At 41.2% G+C, this 27,944-nt stretch overlaps 3 protein-coding genes across 5 annotated transcripts in view; 2 read left to right on the top strand and 1 right to left on the bottom strand.

Annotated features, from left to right (window-relative positions):
• LOC122714381 (serine/threonine-protein kinase 17A-like) overlaps nt 1–3,899 on the top strand; it is a 52,126-nt gene extending 48,227 nt beyond the window's left edge. The window contains exon 6 of the mRNA XM_043935672.1: nt 203–3,899. Coding sequence (XP_043791607.1) covers nt 203–1,232 — 1,030 coding nt within the window. The 3' untranslated portion in view covers nt 1,233–3,899. The remainder of the gene's footprint in view (nt 1–202) is intronic.
• On the top strand, nt 2,607–23,711 carry LOC122714379 (serine/threonine-protein kinase GIN4-like). Of its 2 annotated transcripts, none has more exons than XM_043935669.1 (10): nt 2,607–2,733; nt 7,914–8,456; nt 9,324–9,946; nt 10,069–10,492; nt 11,936–12,148; nt 12,216–12,354; nt 17,738–17,864; nt 19,365–19,413; nt 19,489–19,668; nt 20,194–23,711. In XM_043935669.1, exons 3-10 carry the CDS (start codon nt 9,607–9,609, stop codon nt 22,766–22,768), a joined length of 4,047 nt encoding a protein of 1,348 aa, XP_043791604.1. In that variant the 5' UTR covers nt 2,607–2,733; nt 7,914–8,456; nt 9,324–9,606; the 3' UTR covers nt 22,769–23,711. The 2 variants fall into 2 exon arrangements, with proteins under 2 accessions (XP_043791604.1, XP_043791603.1); XM_043935668.1 differs by having other exon boundaries at nt 7,914–8,771.
• Nucleotides 23,712–23,752: 41 nt separating this feature from the next.
• Nucleotides 23,753–27,532, bottom strand: LOC122714380 (ATP-dependent RNA helicase DDX42). Of its 2 annotated transcripts, XM_043935671.1 has the most exons (10): nt 27,466–27,532; nt 26,674–26,900; nt 26,329–26,601; nt 25,716–26,256; nt 25,424–25,652; nt 24,993–25,267; nt 24,760–24,910; nt 24,338–24,672; nt 24,120–24,248; nt 23,753–24,046 (listed from the first exon to the last, which is right to left on the bottom strand). In XM_043935671.1, the coding sequence occupies exons 2-10, from the start codon at nt 26,886–26,888 to the stop codon at nt 23,876–23,878; spliced, it is 2,319 nt and encodes a 772-aa protein (XP_043791606.1). In that variant the 5' UTR covers nt 26,889–26,900; nt 27,466–27,532; the 3' UTR covers nt 23,753–23,875. The 2 variants fall into 2 exon arrangements, with proteins under 2 accessions (XP_043791606.1, XP_043791605.1); XM_043935670.1 differs by having other exon boundaries at nt 26,674–27,519.
• Between the last annotated feature and the right edge of the window lie 412 nt (nt 27,533–27,944).

The raw sequence follows: 27,944 nt of genomic DNA, 5'->3' as shown, positions 1-27,944 counted from the left end.
GCATCGTTTTCCTTCCTCCCTCTCGATCCGCTCGTTGACTCGTTACGCAACTAGATTGCCCGTTACCGGAGACAAGATGTCCCGCGGCTTCTGCCGGAAACCACGGGGAATAGAACGGGGAATAGAACGCATCATAAATACCGGAGAAATTATAGGCAAGTTATATTTTAAGACTTTAATCGAATTTTTTATCGTTTTCCAGCGAACGATTGACCGTCACGGAATGCCTGCAACATCCATGGTTCGCTATGTTCGAGGACCCTCGTCCATCGTTATCTACGCTCAACTGCCCCTCGATGGATCAATCCCCTATCCAAGACGCGGCTTCTCCAACCGCGAAATCGTTCTCGAAGTCGAGCACGAGCACAAGCACGAGCACGGAACATCAAACGTGTCTGTCTACTGCTACCTCTAAAAACGACTCCGAGAAACAAAGATCGTCCAATGTTTGTCAAAGTATCGAAACGAAACCTACGGCGAACAGAGCGGTCTCCTCCCATACTGAGAACTTGTATTCAAAAACGTCAAAATTATCGTCCAAACCTATGAAATTTGGCCTGAGTTCCGATCGTAGGGACACTTTTAAAAGAAACATGGACAACTTGGCGCAAAAATTCTCTGGGACGGAGATTGTGCTGATCGAGCCGGTCTCGTCTGCAGGTACGACAGTCTCTTCAAATGTAACGACAACCACGCAAAGAAGGGCGACGGCTACGCACACAATGCCAGCCGGCGAGGTGTTCAAATGCACACCTGTGTTCATTCTGGGCGAGGAGCAACAATGCAGTGACAGCGGCAGCGATTCGGTATCGGAGATATCGACCGATAGTTCGAGCGATAGAAGTAGCATCTATTCAGATGATTCTTTAGATTTTATTTTATACGGAAAGAGTCAAGGTCGATCCAGTTTTCCATTTTCGGCGACCGAGTCATCTTCCGACAGATGGGAACAGAGGCATCATACGAGAATATGGCCGAGAGAATGTAACGGGGTAGTGAGCAAGGCTTTGAGTCGATTCTCGTCAGAAACGTCGAACGCGAAATTCGGGAAAGCGTCTACGCCCCCAACGACTCATGGGAAGACTGGTCTAGAAGCGCTGCGTGAAAGAGGCGGGAATTTAGTAGTAATCCGCGAGCCTGTCAGAGCTGGCAGATATACCAGATATAGCGAAGTACAATGCGAGTCGGTACAAGCACGAATTCGACGATTTCAAGTTCAAGGAGCGTCGTAGACATCGATATTAGGACGATACATATGTCTATGAAGGGCTTTCTCGAGCAGCTTCAAAGTTCTGGATCCAAATATGGATGGATCCGTTGTAAATATTACGTTACGATGTACAGTACATAGTTCGTACGCGTTACGATAGATGGGTATTCGAACGAATAATCGAGGTGAAAGGTAGGCGAGAACAGCGGAGTGGGGCGGCTGTAAATATATAGAGTGGGGATAGTTGAGTACCGATTGTTCGTGACGCGTGTTGTAAATAAATTCAGACGACCGAGATTTTGCGAGAGCGAAGAGCTTGTGGTCAATTGGATTGCACTAAAACAGGAGTGCGTGTGTCGATCGTTGTATATAAAAAATTGAATTCGATTGGTGACGACAAATGTTTGAACGATGGATCGCGAGAGCGAGACACGTCGTCTGCCATTACCGATAGACTGACCAGCCGTCCTTTCGAACTGCGAGAATAAAAGAACGCATTCGGGGCATCGAGTTGTTCGCGAAACGAAAGTTTATAAAGATTAGCTCGTCTCGCGTTATTCTACTCTCGAGGTCGAGGAACTTGTGCTTGTGATCGTTACGTAATGGGTAAATGTCAGGCATATGTCAGACTTCGTTCGAAATTCTAGAGAATGGAAAATGGCGAATGGAAAATGGCGCGTGAATAACTCGATGCTAAGCGGCAAGTTTACCTAACCTAGTTGTAATATTATTGGTCGCGATATACCAGATCTTCCCAATAACTCGAATTAGCTGATGAATCCGTTTCACGGATCCCATTAAAATCTAAATCCAATAACTTGGGTGCCTTTATCGTAAACGTTTAAGAGAACCGCGTATTTGTGTAAGTCGTTTTAATATTCTTTATTATAACAAACGCGCATGCTTATATCGATATATGTGCGATACAAAGGAGAATCTCGCGTATTAATATTTATCTTTGCGTGTACGCATGCGCGTATGGATTGTACGCGAAGAAAGTGCTCGTAGTGCCTAGTTTTGTTCATCCTGTTCGTAGTGTTTTTCGTCGCAGAAACACGGATCGTTACATCATGAAAAGATAAAATGCGTGCGTGATGAAAGAATGAATGTTTCCAAGAAGAGTCGGATGAACGAGCAAACGAACAAGTGCCTTAGTCGTACGGACGATTTAATCAATCGCGGCGACGATCGAACGAAATTGAGAGCCTAGACTAGCTCTAGACATCTCCAATTCTTCTCGTTGAATCGATAAGCGTTTCTCGAGGGAGATCTGTGTTCGATGCGTTGCATCCCTCGAACGGTCGAATATCGCGCTATACCACCGAAATACTTTTCCTTTTTTCTGTTCTTCCCTTCTCTCCTTTGTACATCTAGAAATCTATCTTATCGACGAGTCGCAATGCATCGCGAGACAACTGCCGTAGATACGAAATTAATCGTTTAACCGTCGAAGAACCGATACTCGGAACCGAGTTTCATTCGTGGAGAATGGAATGATCAAGAGGAGAAGCTTGATTAACGAGGTAGGATCGTGATTTTTTTAAATCCTTTGTTAAAAATGAAACGCATAAATATACGCATAAATGTAGATATTTATGTAGATGAAATCTAAGGACGAACGCTGATAAACCTTGTGGAGCGTAAACTTCCATAATCGAAGAGCACGCTCCGTAAATACTAGTCATATAGTTGCTCGTCCTCTCGTTCGAACTCGTTTGTGTTCCCAGCCGTTCTGAATCGTAAATTCGAATTCGCAGATTCGATAAATAGTGCCTTCGTTATAAATTTCGGGGACATGGAAAAATGAGACGAGAAAATTCGAACGGGACAGACGAGTACACGATCGAAATGACGGAAATGGATACAGAGATGGCTGGAAAAGCGTTTGGAGTCGTTGTTTCGTGAAATCTAACCTCGTAGATCGAGGAATCTCATCGAATTTTTTTTGGCTTCGCGGATATTATTACCACGAGCGTTCGTCCTTTGAAATTCCGAAACGCACAATGAGATACGCAGACGCACGAATAAATATCTCGTCGTGGAGTGCGAACAGTAAACGAATGAGAGAGAAACGAGTGAACGTGTATTGCGTGAATCGACGATTATCTCTCTGAGAATCAAAGAAAATCGTAGAGACCTGTAATATAATTTTACTATCACGATAGAGAAGGGGCGCGTGCATCCGAGCAAGCCGAATTGCCATTTCTCGAGGCCAATCCGTCGTTATTTATTTCCGCCTGTTTTGTAAACGGTATAATGTATTTAATTATTCGCGTTTCGCCTCTTGTTCGCGTGATTTTTAGTCCGATCGTTGGCCCTCGCAGAAGGGCATGCGCCATTTCTCTTCTTTTTCTCGGGCACGTCCTCTTCTCCGATCTAATCGATTATCAATATTATTATTATTATAATTATTATTATTATTATTATTATTATTATTATTATTATTATTATTATTATTATTATTGTCATGATCAATTAATTATTATTATCACTGTTACAATAATAATTATTATTATCGCTATTATTATTACTATTACGTTATTACTCTAATGTTATTAATATCGAGATTGATCACGATGAGAAAAATCGCGCATATAGACGTTATACAAAAACTTTCTTCTGTAAATATCTCTGTCATTGTATTAATTTTAATAACGTGCGAAAATAAATGCCGCAAATCATTCGGAAATCAGTGATAAATAGAATACACGTACGGAGAATGATTGATGAATATATATTTCATCAATTCGAGCCCGAGTATTTTTTCCCATATAGAGAATCAACTTCTCCAAGAACGTCGGTTTTCTTTTTATCCTATAAATAGGCAAACATAGCGGCCAGGTGACATAGTGATTCACCAACAAGATTTCCTGTCGAGACAAAAGTCGTTGCTAATGCCTTTCTAATCCAACACCGGAAAGTTTAACCTTTGTACGGTTTTTCGTTGCCGCGTAAACGGAAATGAAATGACAATTAGATTCATAATAACGATAAAAGATGTTACCTTGCACATCGTACTCGTGTCATAACTCTCATCAAATTACTTTGTATACGCAGTAAACTACGTTTATATGTCGGGAGATAAATTCATATAACCCATCACTTATGTTTTTTTTTCGTTCACATAATAGGAATTCACGTTCATATAAAAGGATTTCATGGAACTACGTGTTCTAACAAGGAACACTATTCAACTGATGATAAAATCAAACGAATTTTTTTATATAGATCAAAAGTATGTATCACAAAGATCACGAAAGTTCATATAAGTGATGCCATTTGAATTAGAATTTGGATAAAATAATAGTATTCGGGCTGCAAAATTTTTTATCCAAATTTGTATTTTTTACAATTTTTTAAAATCATTTAGATAGAGAAAATGTTTTTTTTTTTCACTTATTTCGTTTATTCTTGGACTTGATATATATATTTTTTTTATCCTTCAAATATAAATGCGCGTATTAGCAGAAAATCTGAGAATTGCCACTTCAACCTAGAATTTTTCAAAAGTTAATATCACGAACACTTGTCATTGAAAGAGGATAAGTGTTGAAGGCGTTGCTCAACGTAGAAATGAGGAATTTTGTTCGGTCAAGGGTAACCGAGGCGAACAATTGGCGCGTATAAATTCGCAAAAGTAGCGCGGACAAAGATGGAATTGCAGTGGACCGTAATTAGAGGTAATGCGCCGCTTTTGTCGGCGGTCGCTGTTTGACTGTGCAATTTTTCCCTGACGGATGAAACGCTCGATTCCATGACTCGATCTAAACTTTAATTAGCAAATCATAACCGTGAGCAACCATGAGCACGTCTCCTTATTCGAACTCGACAGGTGGCATGAACGTTTCCCGGGCGTCGATTTAACAATTCTTAGGCGCCACGAGACTAGAAGCAATCGTTCAAGAAGTATTCTAGAGGCGTATTCCATTTATGAAAAATAAAATTTGTATTGTACACAATTTTTCAAATATTACAATGCATAGTTTACTTTGAATATTTTTTTTTTTTTACGTAAACGTATAAACATCCGCAGTCTTTGTGCTTGTGATTATTATGTTAAAAATCAATTTAATCGGAAAAGTATTAATATATAAATTGTTATCGTATGACGATACAAATCTCTTCGAGAGTTTTGCTCTCAAATATATTTCCACCTCTAAAAGATTTTTATTTAAGAAAGATCTCGAGGTCGTCGCGATAAGGCTTGACAAGAAGCTCGAAGACGAGATAAATGCCGCGAATATTTTTCAACGGGGGAACTTGCAAATTCTGCCGAGGCAGTGGTCATTAATCGGCCGCCAAGTATGGCTGTAACTCGGTTATTAGACACGAGTCGGCCGTTCCTATTGTGTCTAATTCTTGGATCGTAAATCGTAGAGAAGTTGCACGTGCATGCTGCGCACGTCGTGCATTACGAGCAACCAGTGCACGCATCATACCGTCCTTTATGGTAGTCGGTAATTTGCATTCTCCGTGGATACTGGCGCATGTCTCCTCCGTTGTGTAAATAATAGCCGGTTGCCTCGTTCGCGAATCTAACGAGTTTCAGTCGCTCAATCTCTGCTCCCTGTCGCCTTCGTGCCCATTGTTCTCGCGCGTCGATTAAACGAAACAAAACCTTTCCTCTCTTTCTCTTTCTCTCGAAGGAACATTCGACATTCAACGAGCAAAGTGCTTTGCTTTATTAGAACGAGAGAGTCGGCATGACTTTTAATTCGATGAACGGGAAACGTCTAGGAAACATTTATGGAATTAAATACTTATAAATTTAATTGCGATTCGGAAGATTTTAAGAATATAATATTTCATTCCGTTAATTTCTATAACTTTAATCTTTCCACTTGGCGAAAAATAAATCTGATGAAAGATAATATTTGCTTCGTAAAATAATTTCATTAAAAACACACGAGAACGTGTTTCAAGGAAACTGAAAAAAGAATAATACTACTTTTATAAGATATGATGCATGCTTTGATAATCAGCAGGAATCGTGCAAACATTTTAGAATGAATTATACTTTTACATTCATTAAAAAAAAAAAAAAAAAAAAATTCTCGAGGAGGAGGAGAAAAAAGAAGGAAGAATTAAACGAATCTTTTTGTTCCTCTTCTCGATAAAAGTGAGACGTTCACATCCGCGAAACGCGTCAACTCGCCGAATCGAGGACGAGTTCCCTAGCTATAATAACGAGCCATTGGAGCACCAATAATAACGATGCGTTGCTAGAATTTATTACACCTGTCGGTAAATCTATAAAGAGAGATCATTAAGCGGGACGGTGACGTCGTGTTACGTCCCAGACGAGGTTCAATCGCCGTCGGATAATTGATTTCGTCTTCGTCCCAAGGGAAGAGGCGCACGGCCTCGGATTCGCACTCCCGTTTACCGATCTATCCCATAAATGGCGGTTTTCCGCCGATCGCCTGCCGTATCTACTCTATTAACCACGATAGAACGTACCAAGTACTTAAGTATAACGCCACGCGTCGTTCCTTGCAAATAGTGTTAACAGCATTATTATTACTTGTCTCGACAGCTCTTCTTGTTCGTTGCCGAGGCAATCGAATTCTCTCATTTCGTTAAAAAAATATAGCGAGAAGGGATTTAAGTACACAGAGTTAAAAGCATAGCAGTGACAGTGATAATTAACAAATAGTGTTTTAAAGAAGCAGTATGGAGTTCATCCGATCAACTAATCCATTTTACATCTTCTTTTCTCGATTCATTTCTGCTCTCCTAATTACCTAGATTGATAAAACAAAATTGTTTAAAGTTGATGTAATTAATGTATGATTTTGCTTTTATTCTAAAACTATTACTCCGAGCGAGAGTAATATAAACGATAATCATAAACTCGCCGAGTTTTTTATCTAAAAATTTCGAAAATTGCTCTCAAACAATTTGATTCGCACAATTCTATTAAGATTATTCTCCGGAATGAATATAGAGAATGCGTGCACAATTGGTTCGTTGCCTGGTGATTCAATACAAAAATGAATATCTATCCATTAAACGCGATCGTCGCGATAAAATCGACACAAACATACGAAATAATATCTTGCAATTGGCCTGTTCAACAACGTGGATTTCGTCGAATGGCAATCGAGAGGCGCGTCGAGAGAGCATTTTCTTTCTCGCGTCGAAGGCGAACGAAACCGCAAAAAACCGTTTGCGAATTCGTCATTGAAACTAGGCGAGCGGCGGGCGGTGGATAAACGAGCAATTATCCTTGGCACGATCGCGACCGAACACGTCGCTGCTAATTGTCGGTACTAATTGCTTGTCACCACTCTCGTGGTCTCGTGGTCACTCGCACGTACGTACGTTTTCCTAGGGACAACAAACGTGGTGACGATGAATAGGAGGGTTCTGAGTATTCGTGATTCGCGCGTGTCACGACGCGTAATTGATCGATCGAGGGGAAAACGAGGGATCGAGGAACAAAGTGATTAATATTAAGTCTAAAATTTAATTCGGTATATTATATTAAAATCGAACTCTTCAAGTTGAAGATATATATTTCGTTTCGAGAATCTATCTTCACGACATCGATTTAATCGTTCGTACGAAAAACAGATAGATTTTTAATTATTTCTAACAATTGTTTCATTTTTCAAAACTATCAATATTAATCACTTGTTCCTTGGATCGAGAAATCCTCCTGCATGCGGATCTTTTAATTTGACTTTATAATTTTTTTCAGATTGTTTCGATATCAGGAAGAGGTGGAAGAAAACACAAACGACGACTTCGTTATATTTTTTTCCTTTATCGAATTAAGTGAATAATCATCTAAGGGATTGGGCAAAGTTAACGAATATTGGAGAGAGGGAAATATTCTATTCCTAATAAATAAACGATCATTCCATTTCGAGTAACCATCGTTATTTTCCAGATTTAAGACTCGTCCAGATTCCTTGGAACGATCGAAACGGCTCGTTAATCGATTTCTCCTTACAGACGAGCCGAGCAGGAAAAACCTTTGCCTGTATCCTTTCAGTGAGCATCCTTGCCGTTTCTTCCTCGACTAACTCAACACGCGCGATCTTCCATCTTCCATCTAGGTTGATAGGAGGAAGTTCTCGAACGATTGAGATATATCGTAGCGAAACTCTCTAAGAAATAACGAGACAATGAGCGGAGCCGTCTCAGGAAATATGATGGTGCGCGCATTCCGATCGGAATCGAGATCGGCACCGCGACTCGTTTCCAAGAAGCGATGTAATCGGGCATGGAAATCTCGAAGGTAAGACTCCCACGCGTCTTCATTAACATATTAACGCTTTTACAATCGTGCTCATATCTCGTTTCACTACCGTGGCCGAAGAGAACCGTCGGCTGAAACAGTCGAATAATGCCTGTTATCCGCGCAACGATTCAACGATCCGGAGCAAACGATCCGGCGTACAGGTGTTTTCGTCGAAACAGATACGAATTATTCAACGTTTCTCACCGCCTTCACCCCCTGTTTACGTATCGTAGATACGGAACAGAGAAAGAAAGAAAAAAGGGATTGGGGAATAAATTGGGGAGAAGCGGAGAACTTAGAGAGGATTATTCGGTAATTATATAATCAATAATTTCGAATGATTTTTTCGAGATATTTGATTAAAATCGCTATTATTACAATTTCTGTATATATATTTACATATTACACGTATAATGGAAACGAAAAAATTGACTTCAGGAATTATGATAAGCTTGAAATATCAACCGCATTTTACGTTTCAACCATTATATTGTGTGTTAATATCTATCATTGAGATCTTGATCGTACAGCAGATCCAAAGGACTCGTCAGGATGTAGCCGCATGCTGACACGTTGGTCTGCGGATATTTATGCATTTATGCAAATGTGCAGAAACTAGTACACTTTACGATGCAGAACAAAATAAATTTCTATTCAAACCGTATCTCTTTAATTACATTAATAAAAATTATGACTTTTCGTAAATAAAACAATCTAATAATAGCAATCCTTTTTCGCAGATATCTCGACAAGTTATAAAACGTTAGAAATTATACGTAAAAGGAAAAAAAAAAAAAATTACTGAAAATCGTCACCTTTCCCTTACAATTGCCTAGGATTTCCTTTCTTTTTTTTCCGTGAAAGCGCTCTGATCGCGTGCCTCGGTTGGATACCACCTACGTCACGTAGCGTAAAGACAGCGTAGACCAGCAGCGTTGCGGCTGTAAAACAGCGCTAAAAGCAGCAACAGCAACAGCGACGACGGTCGTGTCCACTAGTGGAAGAAGGAGTGGAGCAGCGGGGACATAGTTGGAAGGAGGGAGGGGAGGAGGAGGGCTGGTTAGGCGCGGAGGAGAGGTGGAGGCTGGAGACGAGCGACCAAGGAGGACGGTCCGAGAGAAAGAGGGAACGAGAGGCACGGTAGTCTATGGTCCAGCGACTCGGCTGCAAGAAAGAAAACGAAGCCGAAGCTTGTGGTCTCTCGCCAACTCGTGGCCAGTTTCTGCCGCGGCGCTCGACCGTCAAGCTCGCGATCTCTCGCAGGAACGACGACGATCCCTGTCGCTCACTTCGAGATGCGAACATCCTCGCCGCGGACATCATCTTATCGGTGAACTCGAGATGCGGTGAACGTTCGTGTTCGAACCTGTGTGTTCCAAGAATTCCCTCTTCCGATTCTTCTTCCCTCGTCCTCTCCCCAGGTGAAATCGAAAGTAAGCAGCCAATCCGTCGCGTGTATCTCGAGGCTGTCGGGAAATCGAGCGCAGGTATAAATATATATATATATATATATATATATATATATATATTTATAAATATATATTTATAGAGGAATAGAAATATTCAAGTTTTTAGCACAGTTTTTCTCGACGAAATCTGAATGTTGCAGCGTTCGATGCCCTGGGCCCGGGTGATCGAGCTACCTTCCTCGAGCGGAGGCTGTCGTTATGCTTGATCGGGTTCGTCGAGGCGAGTTATCGGGGCGTTAACGAAGCGAAGCAAGGACCGGCGATGATTTATCAGACGAGCCATCATCAGTCACCGACCATGTCATCCGCGAGGAGGACGTCGCCACGGGCGCAGCGTCGAAACTTGCAGGCCTCGTCGGGGAAGTGCGCGAGCGCGAAGGCGAAGCGCGGTGACGAGCGGGGAGCGGGGAGCGAGGAGAGGTGCAGGGGAAGGTGCAGAGTGCAGTGGAGCGAGAAACACGTGAAGGAGGGGTTGGTTCTCGTGCAGGAGGCCCAGCTCGCCAGAGTGGTGAAGACGGGGCCCATCACGGAGCATTACGAGATCGATCCGAAACCATTCGCGAAGTAAGACCGAGTTCACCGTTGACAGGCGGCCGGAATGTCTCTCTCGTCGATAGGGGACGATAATATCGTCGTTCGAGAAGGCGACACGCGTGGAGGAATTCCCCCTCCCCCCTTTTTCTCTTTTTAGCGATCACCGATGAATCGTCGTTGTTCTGTTCTGGCCACCATCTGGTCGGTAGTGCGGTACTCGAGGCTCTTGGGCTGTCGAAATCAACGGATACGTTTATTCCTAGATGCAACATGCCTCGGTCTTCAACTTTTCATCGACTCTCTTTAATTCGAAACTCCCAACTTGTTACCTCGAATGCTGTATCAATCCACCAGTTTGAGAATATGCTCGAATAATTCGTTCGACAATCCGTGACTTCTTTAACTTTGGAAAGTCGGTTTCGAAAGAGGAGGAGGGACGGGAATTCGAAACTTTGCAAACTTACTCGCCTCGAATTAGCAAGTTTCGAAGGGTGGTTTTTTCGAGTCGCGACTGCCTCGTTAACGAGGCACGGCTAAAAACGAGGTCGAGACGCGCAAAAAACGAGCGAAAACGGAAGGGGAGAGGGGGNGGGGGGAATTAATTCGAGGGAAACGAAAGCGTGGAAATATATCGTCCAAACTTTCCTAACATTCGATACTCTCTCATATCCAATTGTCTGACATGTCAACGACTGTAAATAACGCGCGTAATATATCCACGAGTTCGATGCCACACCTGGTAATTTACTTACTGTAGAAACGCTCGCCTTGAATCGTGCGAGGGTGAGAGAGAGAGGCCCGCCCCCCCCCCTCCCCCCTCTCCTTGTTCAAATTGGAAACGATTAAAGTTAATTGCACCCGCTATCGGATCCTCGTTTCTTGACTGTCGCGCTTATCTGGACCAAAAGGACGTCGGTGAAATTGCGAATCGGTGGCAAGGGAGGAGAGAGGGGGGGGAAGGAGGATTGCGGGCGTCCAAGCAAGGGCGTCTACTTTCTCCCTGGAAATTTACGAAGCGAGCGCGCGCGCGCGTTTCCGGGATGAAAGAAGAAGAAGAAGAAGAAGAAGGATTCTCCAACGTTCTCCGGGGAAGAGAATTTTTTTGACAGGGGGAGGGGGGGAATTCTCGATCGCCTCGAACTTTCGAGATTCGTCGTCGTGGACCACGAAGAAGAAGACGTTCCACTGTCGTTTTGCGCAACCGAGCAGTTTAACAGCTGCGTCGTTTTTAAAACGCAGCCTTGCGAGGCGCCGCGGCGTCGACCTTGCCGGGCGAGAGAGGCGCTCGAAATTCTTCGAGGCGATCGTAAAAATCCGGCTGTCGGCTAATTTCACGGCTGTCCTCTCGGCCACTTTACGAGCCGGCGCGTATTTTAATCGCGCGCTTTAAGAGACCCCCCCCCCCCCCCCCCTTCTCCTCCGCCTCCACTTCCCCCCTCCGATTAATTTATTTCCTGGACGTTTGTTTCGCAGCGGACAATGGGCGAAAGTTTATCGGTGCCGATCCCGATCGACGGGGATCCTGTACGCGGCGAAATACTCCTCGAGAAATCGGTTCAACGCGGACTGCAGCGCGGAGCTGAGGCACGAGATAGCTTTGCTGTCCCTCTGCTCCCAATCGCCACGCGTCGTCCGTCTTCACGACGTGTACGAGACCCCCAAGGAGATCATCCTCGTGATGGAATAGTGAGTATTTATTTCTCTCGCCCGAGTCTGTTGCTGATCGAATCTGATCGAACTTTGAACTTTGCAGCGCCCCCGGAGGCGATATGCAGACGCTCATCGACGGCGATTTGGTGCCCCTCGAAGGTGACGTGGTGCACTTTGTGAGGCAGCTAGTAGAAGGACTCGCCTACCTCCACCAGAGAAATATCGCCCATTTGGACATCAAGGTAAGTTCGACCCATAAAAGGTCGAAACGAACTTGTCACGCTTCTCGTATATCCGGATCCCGGAATCGAGACCCGCTCAACGATACCGTCACACGATAGTTCCGATCGTTTCTTCAAACCAAAATTCTCCTAGCTTTCTTTAAAAAAAAAAAAAAAAAAAATAAGAATCTATCCAAAGGAATCGCAATTGGAATCTAAAGAAATGAGTATGCATATCCATTCTTTCTTGCCCGTTTACATTTCTGTCTTTGATCTTTTGTCAAATATATCGCGGGATATCGTCGAATGATATCGGCTCCTTGATATCGCGATCCTGTCCCCAATACTCTTTTCCACGAAATCACAAAACGATTCGAGTACGATTGATACGAATTCTTCCTTCCCTCCATCTTTCTCTTCGATTTGATTTTTCTTATCGATTATTCCAAGCATTGGAAAAATCTATCCAATTCGCGAAACCATCGAAATGATCAGCTTCTTAATTGCGATCGGCCGCGTTACGATCGAAACGAGGCGATTCCGCGATAAGCGGCCGGTAAACAAATTGCAATTGCCTTTTACGCCGGACAAAGGGGAGATACAAGCCGAGATATTCGCGCGACTCTTGCAAACGAAAGAGCGATGCGTACCCGCGCAATTTATCGATACACGGCCACCTTTTATTTCTCCAATCGCGGAAACGTTCTTTCGTTCAAAAAAGAAAAAGAAAAATAAGAAAACGGAAAAAGAAACAACGCGCGGCGTGTCGTCGAATAAAAGCCCCCCCGCTCCTCCCGTATCCTCGACTCGTCTCTCGAGCCATCGCATTACCGTTGCCTCGCTCTTAACGACCAATAACGACCGGTTTCGCGAAATCCTCCGATTCGAGGATTTTTTGCCCGAAACTGCGCGCGACCCACGCTCGTAAAATATCACGTCGGCGTAATTAAGAGTTTCACCCGGGACTTTGTTTCGCTACGTCGTCGTTTTTTACGACTTTCTCGCGGCTGTTAACTGCCGAGCAGGCATCAAAACGGTTCGAGGATCGATAACGGGAGTACGAACGAGGATCGAACGAGAAACAAACGAAACTTTGGAGGAAAGTTGGCGAGAATGAATTGTTGTTATCCTCGGGAGAAATTCGACGAGAAAGGTCGACGAGCCTTTAGGAACAAGATCCTCGAACCAAGGCGCTTGCATGTGCACGTTTTTACGGGAGGATCGAGCGCGTGCCGACTTTTATCGACGGCATAAATCGCTTCTTACCCCCTCGAATCCTCGAATGCTTATTTGCATGCGTTCACCAGCCTGTTCTCTACTCGGCTGTACTTTCCTGGCAATGTGCTCTGCTTTCCAAAGAGGATCCCAAAGATTATGGAACTGTAATTCGAAGCTTAGAGTTCTTGGTTAATTTTTGTACGGGAGTATCGTATTGTACAGCTTTTTGTAATAATTTCTCGTAAGTATCGCGCTACGGTTGAATCGAATCGAAGTGTACGAAAACTTATTTCTTTGCTACCTTTTCTATATTCAATTCAATTTTACCTCGTTCCATCGAGAATTATTTTAAATTCTAGGAAATACATTCGAAGTATTTTTATCTAATTATCGAATTACCTTTTTTCTTTATAAATACAATACAAAGAACGAAACAATATATCTACCTAGATGATAAATTAAACTCTCAACGAACGAAAAAAATTGCAGCATAAAGATATTTGAGATATATTAGCAGAGTTAAGAAAAGGGTCAAGGGTTCGAAATTTTTTTCTCGCCTCCCTCTTCCCCTGGGGATCCGCAAAAAAGGAAAAGAAAGGGAATTCGCGATTAAGATCCGGCGAAGCGGAACCGAAGCAAAAGCCCCTCTCGATCCGCGTTAATCCGTCGGACGCGATATCTTATATCTCTTTGAACGCGTCCCAACAAAAGAGGCGAAACAATTCTCTCCTCGATCGTAAAGTTGGGCGAATTTAATTCGCCGTGAAAGAACCTTGGCCGGTTGGCGAATTCTCGCCGCTTCTCGTTCGGCCAATGATCATCCGTGGATCACGCGCGAATCCGCTCTTATTCCACCGCTCCATAAACGCTCGAGCGCCGTATTTGGGTATAGTGGGGCGCGTATTAAGAGGGACGGCCGCTTCGAATGCATCGTGTCGTGTGCGTGCACACACGACGCTGCGCCTCTTCGCTGCCGAATCGATCGTCGACACACCTTCGATTCCGAAATTCTCTCTCGGAATACCGCGCTCGGATACAGAATATCGAGACCCCACGCTCCTCGCTGACCACGCCCTTGCTCTCCAGGTGAATCACACCTGGTTCCTATCTCGCCTCGATGTACATATATATACTCGTGTCTGGCCGCCATAACTGGAGCAATCGTTGATAACCGGCGATCGAAATTCCCGGGAAAGAGAAAGGAAGGATCTAGGAACACAGCTGGCGCGCGTCCTCCTCCGAAACGGGAACTTGGAGATACCTGGGGATCGAGGGATCGATCGAAAAAGGGATCGAAGAATTTTTCGTGGCGATCGACAGATCGATGAATCACTATAGATAGGCAGGTAACTGGAGCAGGTAATCTCGCGACATTTTCCGGAGGAGGAGAGGAAATTGAATGGAACGGCTCCATTCTAAATTCAATCAACCCGCATAGTAACTCGCTTTCGATCCGATATCATTGAATTGAATCATTTGTATTAGTAAACCGGCTTCGAGTGGTAATTTTGTTTCAAACATGCGCTTATTTTGTAATAATCGTTTGTTGAACGAACAACGACTTTTTGAATTGTTGAATTGAAATTTTGAGGAGGAAGGGCCGAAGTTTCTTTTCGAAGATTCTTCTAGGCGGCCCACGCTGAAAGTCTGGCGTGGGATCCGGGCGAAAAAAAGAAAAAAATAAGGAACAGAGGTCGATCATCGAGGAAGCGATAGGAAGATTTATCGTCTCGTTCCCCTTGATTCCCTCTCGAGACGCCTCTCGGCAAATTGCGCATCTCCTCGAGAGAATTATTTTTACGCCTTTTGTCATTATTTATTAGCCGCGTGCCACGGGTACTGTCCACTACCTATCGAGGGGGATACACTTTGAATATTCAGATACCACCGCCCACGCGCTCGCATCTCCAAGGACCCGAGGAGAGGCTCTCGAGAGAGGCAGCCAAACATTCTTCTTACCTATCTTGCCCCGTTTGTTGTTTCCCCCGCGTTCTCCTCGCTTACGTAACGCGGATCGTTATTTCGTTAGATCGTTACCAGATCGGTGGTGATTCGAGAGCAACGAGCGTGGGTCTAGCGTAACGATCAACGCGAATCGTGTACTTGTTAGGCTGGGAAATCGCGACGGGTGACGTGTATAAGGAAACGCGAAGAAACCGGCCGTTGGGAAATCTAGGCTTCGCGAGAGACGCTCGATCTAGGATATAGGTTGCCGCGTATTCTCTCGTCAATCGAACGCCACTTGCATAAACCGAACCCGAGCGCCCTCTCCTTCCTTTACCCACGGAGCAAAGAAAGAAGGAAGGAAGGAAAGAAAAAAAAAAAAAATGGCGCTCGGGTTCGAACGCAGCCTCGATCCCCCTCACGGCTTGCTTCCACCGGGAAACTTAATATTCCATTCTATTCCTTCGTGCGCGCACGAATTTATCGTAACAGCATCTACCGTGTTTATGTAAATGATCGCTATGTACTCTCCTCTCCTCGATGAAGCGCGAATCACGAGCCCGCGATGTTTCCTCTCCGATCTTTCCCTCTCCGCTCCCCCCCGCCGCAGAATCTCGTCTCAGTTTTCAACTCCCGGGCTCTATCGTATCGTATCCTCTTCCCACTCCTCCTACTTCTCTCTCTCTCGAGTGAATGGAGAATAAGGAAAAAGCGGTGAAAGAAAGAAAGAAAGAAGAAATAGTCGCGACGCGGTAGCAAGAGACGCGTTCCTTTAGCTCCCCCCCCCTTAGAGATATCCTGCTGAGCGTGACAGCGTGACGCGAAGAAAGAAAAAGAAAAAGGAACGACGATTAAGTTGGTTGCAGCCTCGTTTGCATGGACCGAAGCGTTTCGAAGCCGAGATCTTTTATCTGGGTTTGCATGGATCATCGAGGATTGCGCGAAACGCATCGCGATGCTTGGGGAAGGGAGAAACAACGCGTGCAGGCATAGCTAATTTCCTTCCTTCGCGGATCGAAATACAATAATCGAAGCGTGAATCACTCGGCAAACTCGGATCTATCGGCGCAATATTTCTCATTAGCTTAAAAGCATTGTAATCGTGAATAGGGAGATTATTCGGCGACCCTACACTCCCTACGTACTTCCCCGATACGATGTAATTTATGATACGAAGGAACGGAGATAGTTGGCTGGACTGTGGTGTATTTTGCATGACGTCACGAACGAAATATCCCGCGACGCTCTACCTTATATGACGTCACGGACGAGATACTCCGCGATACTATACTTTATACGACGCCACGGATGAGATATTACGCGACGGAATATAATTTATACGATGCCGCAGGCAAGATACTACTCAAACGACGCAGTACCACCGGTTCGTGCGGACGAGATATCTCGCGGCATAATATATATCGTTTTCGAGACGGCATGGATAAGATATATCCGCGAGATGTCTCGCGAGTATTGGTCCGTGACGTCGCACCAACGATAGCGGAATATCTCGTCAATGGCGCTGGTGTGATGTTCCATGATATATATATATATATATATAATATACCCCGTCGTCACGTGGAAGGAATAACAAGGAATATTTCATCCGTATGATGTACAAGTTATATTGTCGCGGAATACTTCGAATAGCGAGTGATATTGCGTGGCGTATCTCGTCGTGTGATGTATTCCACTATTATATATTACATTATAGCATAGGAACGTCTCGATCACGAAATATCTCGTAACCATGGCAACGTGTATTATATCGTCAAGATCCCTTTGGAAATGATCCTAATTGAACAAAACATAAAAAAGAGAGAGAGAGAGAGAGAAAAAGAAACAAGCGTTTATTAAGCATTTAAAAATCTGTAAACGCGTACGTCTTAATAAGGAGAAACGGCATGCAACAGGACGAAAATCGGTCGAACAATGAGGGAGCTTGTTTATAATTAAATTTGATCGCGCGATAATCGGGTACATAAAAAATATTAACGAGCTCATTTTTCGTTCATTGCCACAAGACGAAAAGTACGCCGCTCGATCGTATACCGGCCGTTTACGCGTCTTACTTACGATCGAAATCCGATTAAACGGAGGAGGAGATAAAAAAAAAATAACGAAGGCTTTTGACCGAGCTGAATTAAAGGCTCAATTAACGGCGACTAATTGATATCGAGAGAAAGACAGATATATATATATATCGAATTATACGAATCGATCGATCGATATTTTTTTTCAGCCGCAGAATTTGGTGATGATGGGCACTTTCCCGGAATGCGAGGTGAAGCTGTGCGACTTCGAGATCTCGAGAGTGATATTAGAGGGGACGGAGGTGAGAGAGATCCTCGGTACACCGGATTACGTGGGTAAGCACGCAGTTTTTCTCCCAATCGCTTCATTCCCCCAACGATGATGATCTTATCGATCGCGCCATTTCATAAGAAATATATGTGGCGATGCGAGAGGAGACGAAGTCATCCCTCTCGTTCCGTCTCAATTTTCGATTATACGTATAAATAATAGGCGTTGTCGATATATCGGCGATGATGTATCGCTCGCATTACTTTTCGACCCGAGTTTACCGCGAACGGACAGGTAAACAGGCGTGTGTCGGCACTTTGCTCCCGGTTGTTGGTTAATTGCCACCAATCGATATCTTTGCCTCCGTTAATTGACGATCTCTTGTTCGAGCGAGATCGCGAGCATAATCGATATTAATTGACACGTTAGCCTCATTACGCGATCGCGTCCACGAAACTGAATCGAGTTTTAATAAACCTAATTACGTGTTGGGCAGGCAGGAGGAAGAGAAGGAGAATTTTTTTCCATTCGATATTTTGTATTTTTGCTTGTTTCAAGTACACGTCTCAGGAATCGACCGATTTTAATTGAAGTGACTCTCGAGGCGATTTTAAGCAACTTTTTCCTTTACGAAAACTTTCGATTTGGTTTCGTTGACGAGTTATTATTAACGAAAAATATTGAGCCCTGTAGAGCTGTTATACGATTAGTGTTGGATATGTGCTGCTATCGAGCTCGAACAAGCCAAGAAGCTTGAACACTTATCGAGTATGTAAAAATCTGTCGAATATTAAAATTATATCGAATTGTACTTTATATTTCAGCAAACAATGAATGAAACTTCGATCTGTTTGTTCAAACCTGCCAACAACGCGTACCCAACACTACCGTTGGTCACTGTTTTTAATAATCGTTGGATAAAACCGAATCGAAAAGGAAAACGTCTCTGTAAAATATAAATATACGCGTGTCTATTGACTCGTAACTTCTCGTTCTCGACATGAAATTTTCCTCAAACGCAATATCTCTCGAGCGCAAACCAGGCAGAATGTCCTATAAAGCTCGTTGAATGAAAGGCTCACGATCGTAGGTTGCATATTTAACGATATAATTGACGCGCCCCATTATCCTCGTTGATCGTATCGATTCGTCGAATAACAGAGCTAGCTCGTATCGTTGAATATCTTAATCGAGCTCAACGTTTCTCGAAATGAACGCGAGGACGGATAATCGTGATCGTGTCCCGATGCTTTATTCATGAGAGTGCTCGTCGAATTAATTCCCGCCACGAGAATTTTATTAACTTTACGCCTTGAGAAAACTCACTCACGGTGTGTAATAATCGCGATCCAACATTTTTAACAAACGTTTACGGCACGGTAAACTGTCACTTAGAGCGTGGAAGAAACGGCTTCCGTCTATCGGCACCAGTCGCCGCCTACGATCGGCGGTCGATCGATTTCTTTTCTCAAATAAAAATATATGTGACGTTCGTTGGATGATATCACCGTTCACCTAACCATTTCTCGACGATGATTTTTTTCTTTTTTTTTTTAAAATTCCAGCACCCGAAATTCTTCACTACGAACCGATCACTCTGGCCGCGGACATGTGGTAAGTAAACACACGGATTATTAAATTTATATCCTATCGAATCGTTTATGGAATCGTTTGCAATTATTTTTCAAGGTCCGTGGGTGTAACGACGTACGTTCTCTTAACGGGATTCTCCCCTTTCGGCGGTGAAACCGATCAAGAAACGTTTCAGAACATATCCCTGGGCGAGGTAGACTTTCCCGAGGAATTGTTCGGCGACATATCGGCGCAGGCGAAAGATTTCGTCGCGAAGCTTTTGGTGCTGGACCCGAGGTAAATCCAATAAACGAACGTGATTTGAAATCTAAAGGTTTTAAAAGTTTTTACAAATCTTGCAAGGCTTGAAAGTTTTCATTGTTTTATAAAAAAATACCTAGAAAAAGTTCGAATGTTAAAGTGATAAAGAAACTTTCAACTCTTATCGAGCTTAACTTTCAAAAATTTTAGATTTTGAATTTTTTTTGATGTTGAATTACATGTTGAATTAGGAAGAAGATGAAATTTTTTGTTTTAATTATAAAAAATATAATATTTCTATCAAATCAACAATTTTGTTTGTTATCTAAATTATTTACATTGCTTAATTAACAAAAAACTAAATGCTATAAGGATAAGATTTCTTATACATACTGATCTTCTTTACCAATTGTTGGAACAAAAGATCTCGTAGATAAGATGCTGAGTTAAAGTTGCTCGAAATCTTCCTTCTAATTATCTTATGTATTATTAAAAACAAAATGTTTCGAATTCCATCATTATTTACAAAAATCAATCATAATGATATCGTGCATGTTTCAGTGCACGAATGACCGCGAAACAATGCCTGCGTCATGATTGGCTACGCGGCGCGCCTACACAAGCGTCGCCTCATCTCAGAAGATACCTGTCGAAATCGAGAGAAGTTCTTCTGGAACGAGTTGTCAGCCGAGAGAATCTAAGAAGAGCGGCGCTTTTGAGCCAGGCGAGCAGTCAAGCGAATCTATCGAGCGACGCCCAAGAATCGTCGAATCATTCCGATCAAAGCTTGCAAGATTGTTTGTTGAGTCAAAGCGAGATGTGCCTGAGTCATCGCCTCACCGGAAGCCGATCTAGTCTCGAGGGTAGCGGGGAAGATTTTCCGAGCCCAGCCGATTCTCGAACGAGTTTGAACTCATCCAGAACGAATCTGAGCTGCGCGAGTCAGAGTTGTTTGCTCAACAAGGAGCAAACCCAAGGGTTGCTCGATCGAGCGCAAAGTCGGTCGCAGGCAAACTTAAATCACAGTCTCAGCCGTGGACTTTTGTCCAGAATACGTAGCTTGAATCGAATCCAGTCCCAAGCGTGTTTGCTCAACGAAAACTCTTCGGCCCAAAATTCCTCGTTGCAACCTCGAATGATAATAAATCCCGTGATCAGCAAGTCACGCGAGAAACTGTATGGATTGAGATCGTTGTCGAAGTCTCAAGGAGTTTTGGATATATACAGAAGTCTCGAGTGCCTTAAACGAAGAAGGAAGAGCTACCAACGAGCCAAAACCGAGGATATATTGCCGATTTTTAAGAGGTTAGGTGCTGAAATAGATACGTCCAACGTAGGAGATCACCGATCTTATGACGATGTTTCTAGATTGATAGAAAGGAAGGAGCACGTTAACGACGAAAAGAAAGATGAGTCTAATACGATGAGGACAGATCGAGAGGAAGCCGCGGATGAGGTTAACGATAGATCTAGATATACACAGGTGCGAGAAGAAAGCGTAGAATCGAGGGACCGAGCATTCGAGTCGGAGGAGAATTTGGATTCGTTGAAATCGATCGAATCAGACACGTTGACCGAAGATTCGGACGAAACTCCGGTGAACCGCGACACCGAATCGAACCTCGTAGCCGGAAAACGACCCTGTCAGCGACAACACTCCGATGCTTCGAGTCACTCCAACAACTCTGGAACATCGGACGACAAAGAAGATCGATCGACCGAATCCGAAACCGAAGAGCCAAAGTATACCGTGGCCCAACTCGTGTCTGCCTTCAATAAGCATCAAGAAGTCGCCTCGAGGACGAGTTTAGAAGCAATTATGACTGAGAAGAGAGTGAACGAGGTCACTTTTCCGACCGGAACGAAAGCTTTGAGACTATTCATACCGGACATTAACATCAGTGAGAGCAAGATCGTGAGACGGAAAACGAGTTACAAGCCGCGAAAAAACTGGGAGGAATTGAGAAAAAAGAACGAAAAAGACGAGGGGATTTTGAAGAATTTTGTCGACTCGGGCAACGAAGATGAAGATGAAGATAACGTCATTAGTTTTGATTCCAAAAATGGCACGAGGAAACCTGATAGCGATACTATGGAAGAGCAAAAGAACAAAGGATCAGATGAATGCATATCATCCGAATGGTCGAGTCCATTGCCGTTAATAGAAATCAATGGAGATTCTATTTTTGCGGAAGCCACGGTTCAAGAAAATGTCGATACAACGATTGATGAGAAGTACAAACAGTGTGTGAAAGGAGCCAAATCGAATGTAATGGAAATAGTCAATGACAAGCTTCAAAAGACGCTAAATAATCCGGATCGTTTGGTAATTACTCGTCAAAAAGAAAGATTACCAAATTATATTTATCCCGAAATGGCGTGCCATATTAAAAATAATTCTCAAGATTCGATTAAAAAGACAACTTTTGTAACAACGAACGTTAAAAATCCGAAGATACAAAATATAGATCGAACAAAGTCAACGTATAATACGGAAAATATTAATGTAAATTTAAAAGATATTTTACAACGGGTAGATAATTGTCAAAATAATCCGAAAGAGAATTTGGAAAATTTAAGAAAAAGAACATCAATTACGAAAATAATTTTAAACGATAATTTACCATTGAATGATAATCAGGAAAAGAACGAAGGAGAGAATCGATCAAGTAATCGAGCACAAAGTGAACCACCCTTGACTTTGAATCCCAAGGAAGAAGATCACAAAATGAAATTAATTGTATCACCTTCCTTTGCGAGATCTTCCTCGATGTCCAGTGAAAGCAGTTGTCCAACGCCCTCTAGTATACATTCCGATGCGAACGCCTCCTGGGAAGATGTTCAACGAAGTACAGTGGGATCGAACATATCTTTGGAGAAAGAAGATTTTGGCAAAGTTCAACCAAGAAGAATCGAGATTCAGAGAACTTCAAGCGAAGGAAAAAACAAACAATATGCGGAAGACAAAAGACTTTGGGGCAGAGTTTGCACCGGATCTTACAACAGAGCGATGGAGAAATTTAGCAAAAACAACGATGCGAATAAGAAGCCTGTCGGTCAGTTAAACGGATCGCAACAAAATGGAAAGATTAGAAGGAAAAGCAGTCCTGCCATGCCACAATATATTAATCCATAAATAGACTTTCCTTCCATGAAGACTGATTCCAGAATTTTTGGTCTTTTCCAATATTACAGTGATTCATATCGGAAATCGAATCGCTAAACTTCTTTTTACGCGAATTCTTTGACTAGGATCAACTTGCAATTTATCCTTGATAAACGTTCGTAACGTAGTCATCTTTTAGTGGACCAAATTGGCGGATAAATAATCTGCAAACGTGTGTCATCAAATGCTTGAACGACAAACCTGTCATTAACATCCCATCTGGGCGTTGCGTGATCAAAGAAGGCGATCGAACGTGATTGATCGTCATAGCCTTATCCTTGACTTAATCTCCATATCGAGCGATCTTCGAGAACTACTTTTTTTTTCCAAGTGCGTAGTATCGATGAACACGTGGATACATTATGTGTATTTGAATAACCAAGAAAACGAAACTTTTAATTTTCGATTTTAATTAACCGAAAAATGGTATACCGATCGAATGACAGGAAGTATCGATTATGTCAATTTTAAATCAGATTCAATGTGAATTAATGGAAAGCTGAGCTTAAGTTATACAAGTTATACAAAGTTATACAAAGAATGCAAATTTTGCATTCAAAAAAATTGCTCATTCATCAGAGATTATCTTTCTATGATACAATTTTGTTTCTATTAATTTTTTGGTATTTGTAGAAACTCATTTAAACTCATAAATACATTTTTAATTGGCATAACAAAAATGATAACATCATTATATCGTAGTAATAATTAGATTATTAAAAAGGTTCGATTTAGTATATCTCATTTAAATTTTAAATGATTCGTTCAATTTTGTATCGAAGATATCTCGACAATAAAAAGTTCTTATCGTTAAGGACCATGCATTGCATCGGTTTTGCATCTCCTTCATACGAATCAATTCCTCTTCATTTTCACGATCTATTATCCTATATTATTATTTTAAATTCTTCCAAAATGTGATGGGTAAAGAAAGAAATTTTAATTGGACAAAGATTTGGTAAAATTAAATCTTATTATAATATAAAAACAATTCGGCATTCATCGCACATATTATTAGCGATAATAATATTAATATACACAAAATAATTGCAGCATCTCTTTCTCGGTCACCAATATTCATTCCCATCGACTTTTTCTCACTCTCTTCCTTTCTCCTCCGGAAGCTTGTGTATCCTGAGTTTTTGATTGTTCCGTATTTGGCTTTGGAGGTACAGGAGGTGGTGGAGGCATTATCACTGAAGGTCGCGTAATAGTTTGTTCCCACGTATGATCTGATGATGCTCGAAACTGAAAATCAATTCTCACATATCATTCGAAATTCTGTATTTTATATAAATGATCGTATTAAAATGAAATTTACTTGAGAATTGTATTGACTACGGAATGCAGCTTTCATGGCTGATAACCGATCACTACCTGGCCCGTGTCTTTCTAATTTTTTAACAACTTCACTTATATCCTTCGATCCTTGTGATGAGGAACTGCAACTCTAAATGATAATTTAATTAAATTTAAAAATGTTAAACACCATAAATAAATTTGAAAAAAAAATTTAAATAGATTTTAATAAATAAACACCGATGTAGAAGAAGCTTCGGGTCTTCCCCTAAATCCAAGTCCAGCTCCTCCAACATTCAAACTCTTTCCTTTTCCACCTTTAAATCTTGACTTGCGAAACCAAGCACTTTGCATTGCTAAATCCATAAGGCTCTTTGGTACTTCTTGATTCGCACCTTCCAAATTTCGGACTAAATGACCAGCAAATTCTTTGTCTTTTTCTGTTACAAGAGTATATGCTGTTCCTTTTTCACCTGCTCTACCTGTTCTACCTATTCTATGTGTATGAGTATCGATATCTCTAGCGACATCGTAATTAAGAACGGTTCTGATATGTGGAATGTCCAAACCTCGAGCTACATGAGATTGAAACGAGTTTTGAAATTAATTAATAAAATTAAATTTAAAGTAAGATAGTAAGATACAAAGATAAGTATAATTACCGGCAACATCAGTAGCAACTAATGTACTGACTTCTTTTTTTTTAAAAGCCGTTATTACTTTGTTTCTTTCAATTTGATCCATATCACCGTGCAAAAGTAAAACATCAAATTCTTTTAATTTAAGATTATTTGCAAGTTCTTCAGCATTGAGCTATGATAAAAAAAGAAAGAACAATTAGAAAAATTGATTGATTATTGTTTTCATCTAATAAGCTATATCACAGGTTGCTGACCTTTTTAGTTACGAAAATTAATAAACTACCAGCGCTTAAAAATTCAATCAGATTTTGCAATAACCATGTCCATTTACCGGTTGGGTTATTATTGAACACTATCACGTGTTGTGTGACGTCGGCATTCGCTTCACCGACGTCCCCTTGGACTATCCTAACTGGATCCGTTAAAACGTCCCTAGCAAGCTTTTCTACCCTCTTTTTGAAAGTTGCACTGAACAACAATGTTTGCCTGTCTGGCCTTACATGGTTACATATAGAACGTACTTGCGGTTCTAGAATTAAACAGAGCGATAACAAAATAAAAGTATTATTAATAGAAACTTTCCTGACTGGAAGTTTCCCAACAACCGCGTAAAATCGATGAAGATAAAGATTTTTTTTCTCCCATATTATAATATTATTAAATTACAATATAATAATATATTTACCAAAACCCATATCGAACATTCTATCAGCTTCATCCAATACCAAAAATGTTACTCTGGTCAAATTTGTAGCCTTCATTTTAACCAAATCTATTATTCTACCCGGTGTTGCGACTACTATCTCTGCACCTCCTTCCAATGCTTTACTTTGCTCCCATTTGCTACCTCCGCCGTAGCAACAGCATACTTGAACATTATACACTTTTCCAAATTTTCTTGCTTCTTGGTAAATCTGTAAGTAGAATATACTCCATGAATTTGTCTCTAGAAGATAATATTTATACGTTGTGATTACCTGTTGTGACAATTCTCTTGTAGGAGCAAGAATCAAACCGATAGGTCCGTCACCTTCTTTTAATTCTCTTTGATCCATAATATGAACCAACATTGGCCAAATAAAAGCTGCTGTTTTGCCACTACCAGTTTTTGCTATACCTATTATATCTCTGCCGCTCAATGCGGCAGGAACTGCTTGAGCTTGGATAGGAGTAGGTTGAGTATATTCGTTTTTTCTAATAGCTTTTATCAATGCATCATCAAAACCAAAATGACCGAAACTGGTGACCGGATTTGGCGGAGATGGACCAGATACTTTTATCCCTAAAGTTTTTCTTAAATCGTCAACCTGTTGCTTATTTAAATTAGCAATTTCATCATGAACGTTATAAAAGTTTTTCTCGAAAGATTCATATTGTATTTCGCTATGATCGATAGGTGGTAAAGGATCTATCTCCTTTTTTTTTGGAATCGCGATTGGATTCCCGTCTTCGTCGTATTCGATTTCTTGATCAGATTCCTCTTGTTGCAAACCCGCAGTTGGATTTTCTTCCATGTACCTAATCAATAATTCGTTATTTCTTTTCTCGAATTTTTTCTTATAATATTAAGAAAATTAATAGAACTCTTACCTGTAATAACTCTCTTCATCGTCCTCACCATCAATATCCGCTCTGAATCCCTTAGATTTCTCTTCTTTTCGTTCATCTTCAGCCAGTTGAGCTTCGTAATTATTTTTTTTAACTTCCGCATCTATACCAGCCATAAATGCATCTAGAGGATCTTCTTCACTATCGCTATCTTCCTTTGGTGTTGATTTTTTCATCCAATCATAAGTGGGAGATCCAGGCGCCGGAATATATTCCAAGGAGTATGGTGGAGGATCATCGTCATCCTCAAAATATCTAATTTTACCCGTTAGTTTTGCATTTGTCTTTGCATTTGATCTCTTCTAATTTCTTTATATTTATACTCACTCTTCCTCGGTTTTGCTACGTTTCTTTGGCATTCCCCAACATGCAGATAAAGCATTTTCAGTGATGGAATTCATAGTATGATAGCCTTGTTTGCTTAGAGCAGAATTTGGTGGAGGTGGTGGTACATTAGAACCACTTCTCTTTGTGCCAGTCATTTGAAAGCCGGCAAACCCAAAGCCTTTTGGCTTATTACCCCCTCCACGGTGATAACTCATATTTATTTTATTCTGTGCCAAAATGTGAGTATATTATCACTTATGTACCCCAAATTTATTCTTATGCTAAAACAGCAAAGAACTCAAGCGAATCATATATTCACGAATCGTCTTTAATTATTCTACTTTTTAATGCAATCATCATTATTCCACAGTTTCTCTTCAATTCAAAGAAACATATTTTATCACTTGCACGATTAAATATCAATAAAATACATTGTTAATAAACACATTTTGAATGAAGACACAAAATATATACATATATATATATATATATGACAAAAAGTCAATTGCACAGCCTATTATGTTTTATTTATATCAATTACAATAACAAATATGATGTGCAAAATGTAAAAATATATCGTATAATATCAACAAGATCGTTTCAAAGCTATTAAAAAATGCTCTCCAGTGAATTATTATATTTATTTTTTCTGTTTAAACGTAAAGAATGAGGTTAGAACACCTTCGTAACCTACTAATATATCGGAGAATGTTCAAATACATATATTTTATGTACAAACACTATTTCACTATTCGAATGATATTTTAGAGCGATTACTAAAAGCGAATCTACCTTACACAAATATCCTTCAAGAAGTTACTTTACACCTAACAAAATGCTCCAAATACTTCCAATATCGAACAAAAGTTTGTAGTATATATTACAACATAGACGGTGCTGCCCTCATATGGAGTTATTGCTATTTTGCATCATCTGAATGGTATAATTTTGAGAATTTAAAAATATATATGTATATATATATACACACACACACACACACACACACATATATATATTCTAATGAATAAAATTCATTTTACAATTTGTAAATTAAAAAAAAATTCAATAGTATGATTTTAAAATTTGTATTCTTTTATATTAGATACAAAAATATTTGTTGGGTACCATTTTCTCGCGTATATTTCATCGAACAATATTAATATGTTCGATGATAAATTATTTTTAATTGTAAATTAAAACATAAATCGATTGTAACATTATAATTTATCGATAATCATTTTTCTACACATAGAGCTAAATTCAGTAAGTCT

The sequence above is a fragment of the Apis laboriosa genome, unplaced genomic scaffold (genome assembly GCF_014066325.1).
Source record: "Apis laboriosa isolate Shangri-la unplaced genomic scaffold, ASM1406632v1 scaffold29_cov151, whole genome shotgun sequence".
NCBI classification, from domain to species: domain Eukaryota; kingdom Metazoa; phylum Arthropoda; class Insecta; order Hymenoptera; family Apidae; genus Apis; species Apis laboriosa.
This window is presented reverse-complemented; position numbering and strand designations above follow the sequence as displayed.

Excerpts from the sequence above, each read along its gene's own strand:
- LOC122714380 (XM_043935671.1), bottom strand. The coding sequence starts at position 26,888 with ATGAGTTATCACCGTGGAGGGGGTAATAAGCCAAAAGGCTTTGGGTTT. Across the intron at positions 26,257-26,328 it reads GATGAAGAGAGTTATTACAG|GTACATGGAAGAAAATCCAA; the intron begins GTAAGAGTTCTA and ends ATTATTGATTAG. Across the intron at positions 25,268-25,423 it reads AATGTTCGATATGGGTTTTG|AACCGCAAGTACGTTCTATA; the intron begins GTAAATATATTA and ends GTTTAATTCTAG.
- LOC122714379 (XM_043935669.1), top strand. The coding sequence starts at position 9,607 with ATGGTCCAGCGACTCGGCTGCAAGAAAGAAAACGAAGCCGAAGCTTGT. Across the intron at positions 10,493-11,935 it reads GATCCGAAACCATTCGCGAA|CGGACAATGGGCGAAAGTTT; the intron begins GTAAGACCGAGT and ends TTTGTTTCGCAG. Across the intron at positions 19,669-20,193 it reads CTTTTGGTGCTGGACCCGAG|TGCACGAATGACCGCGAAAC; the intron begins GTAAATCCAATA and ends TGCATGTTTCAG.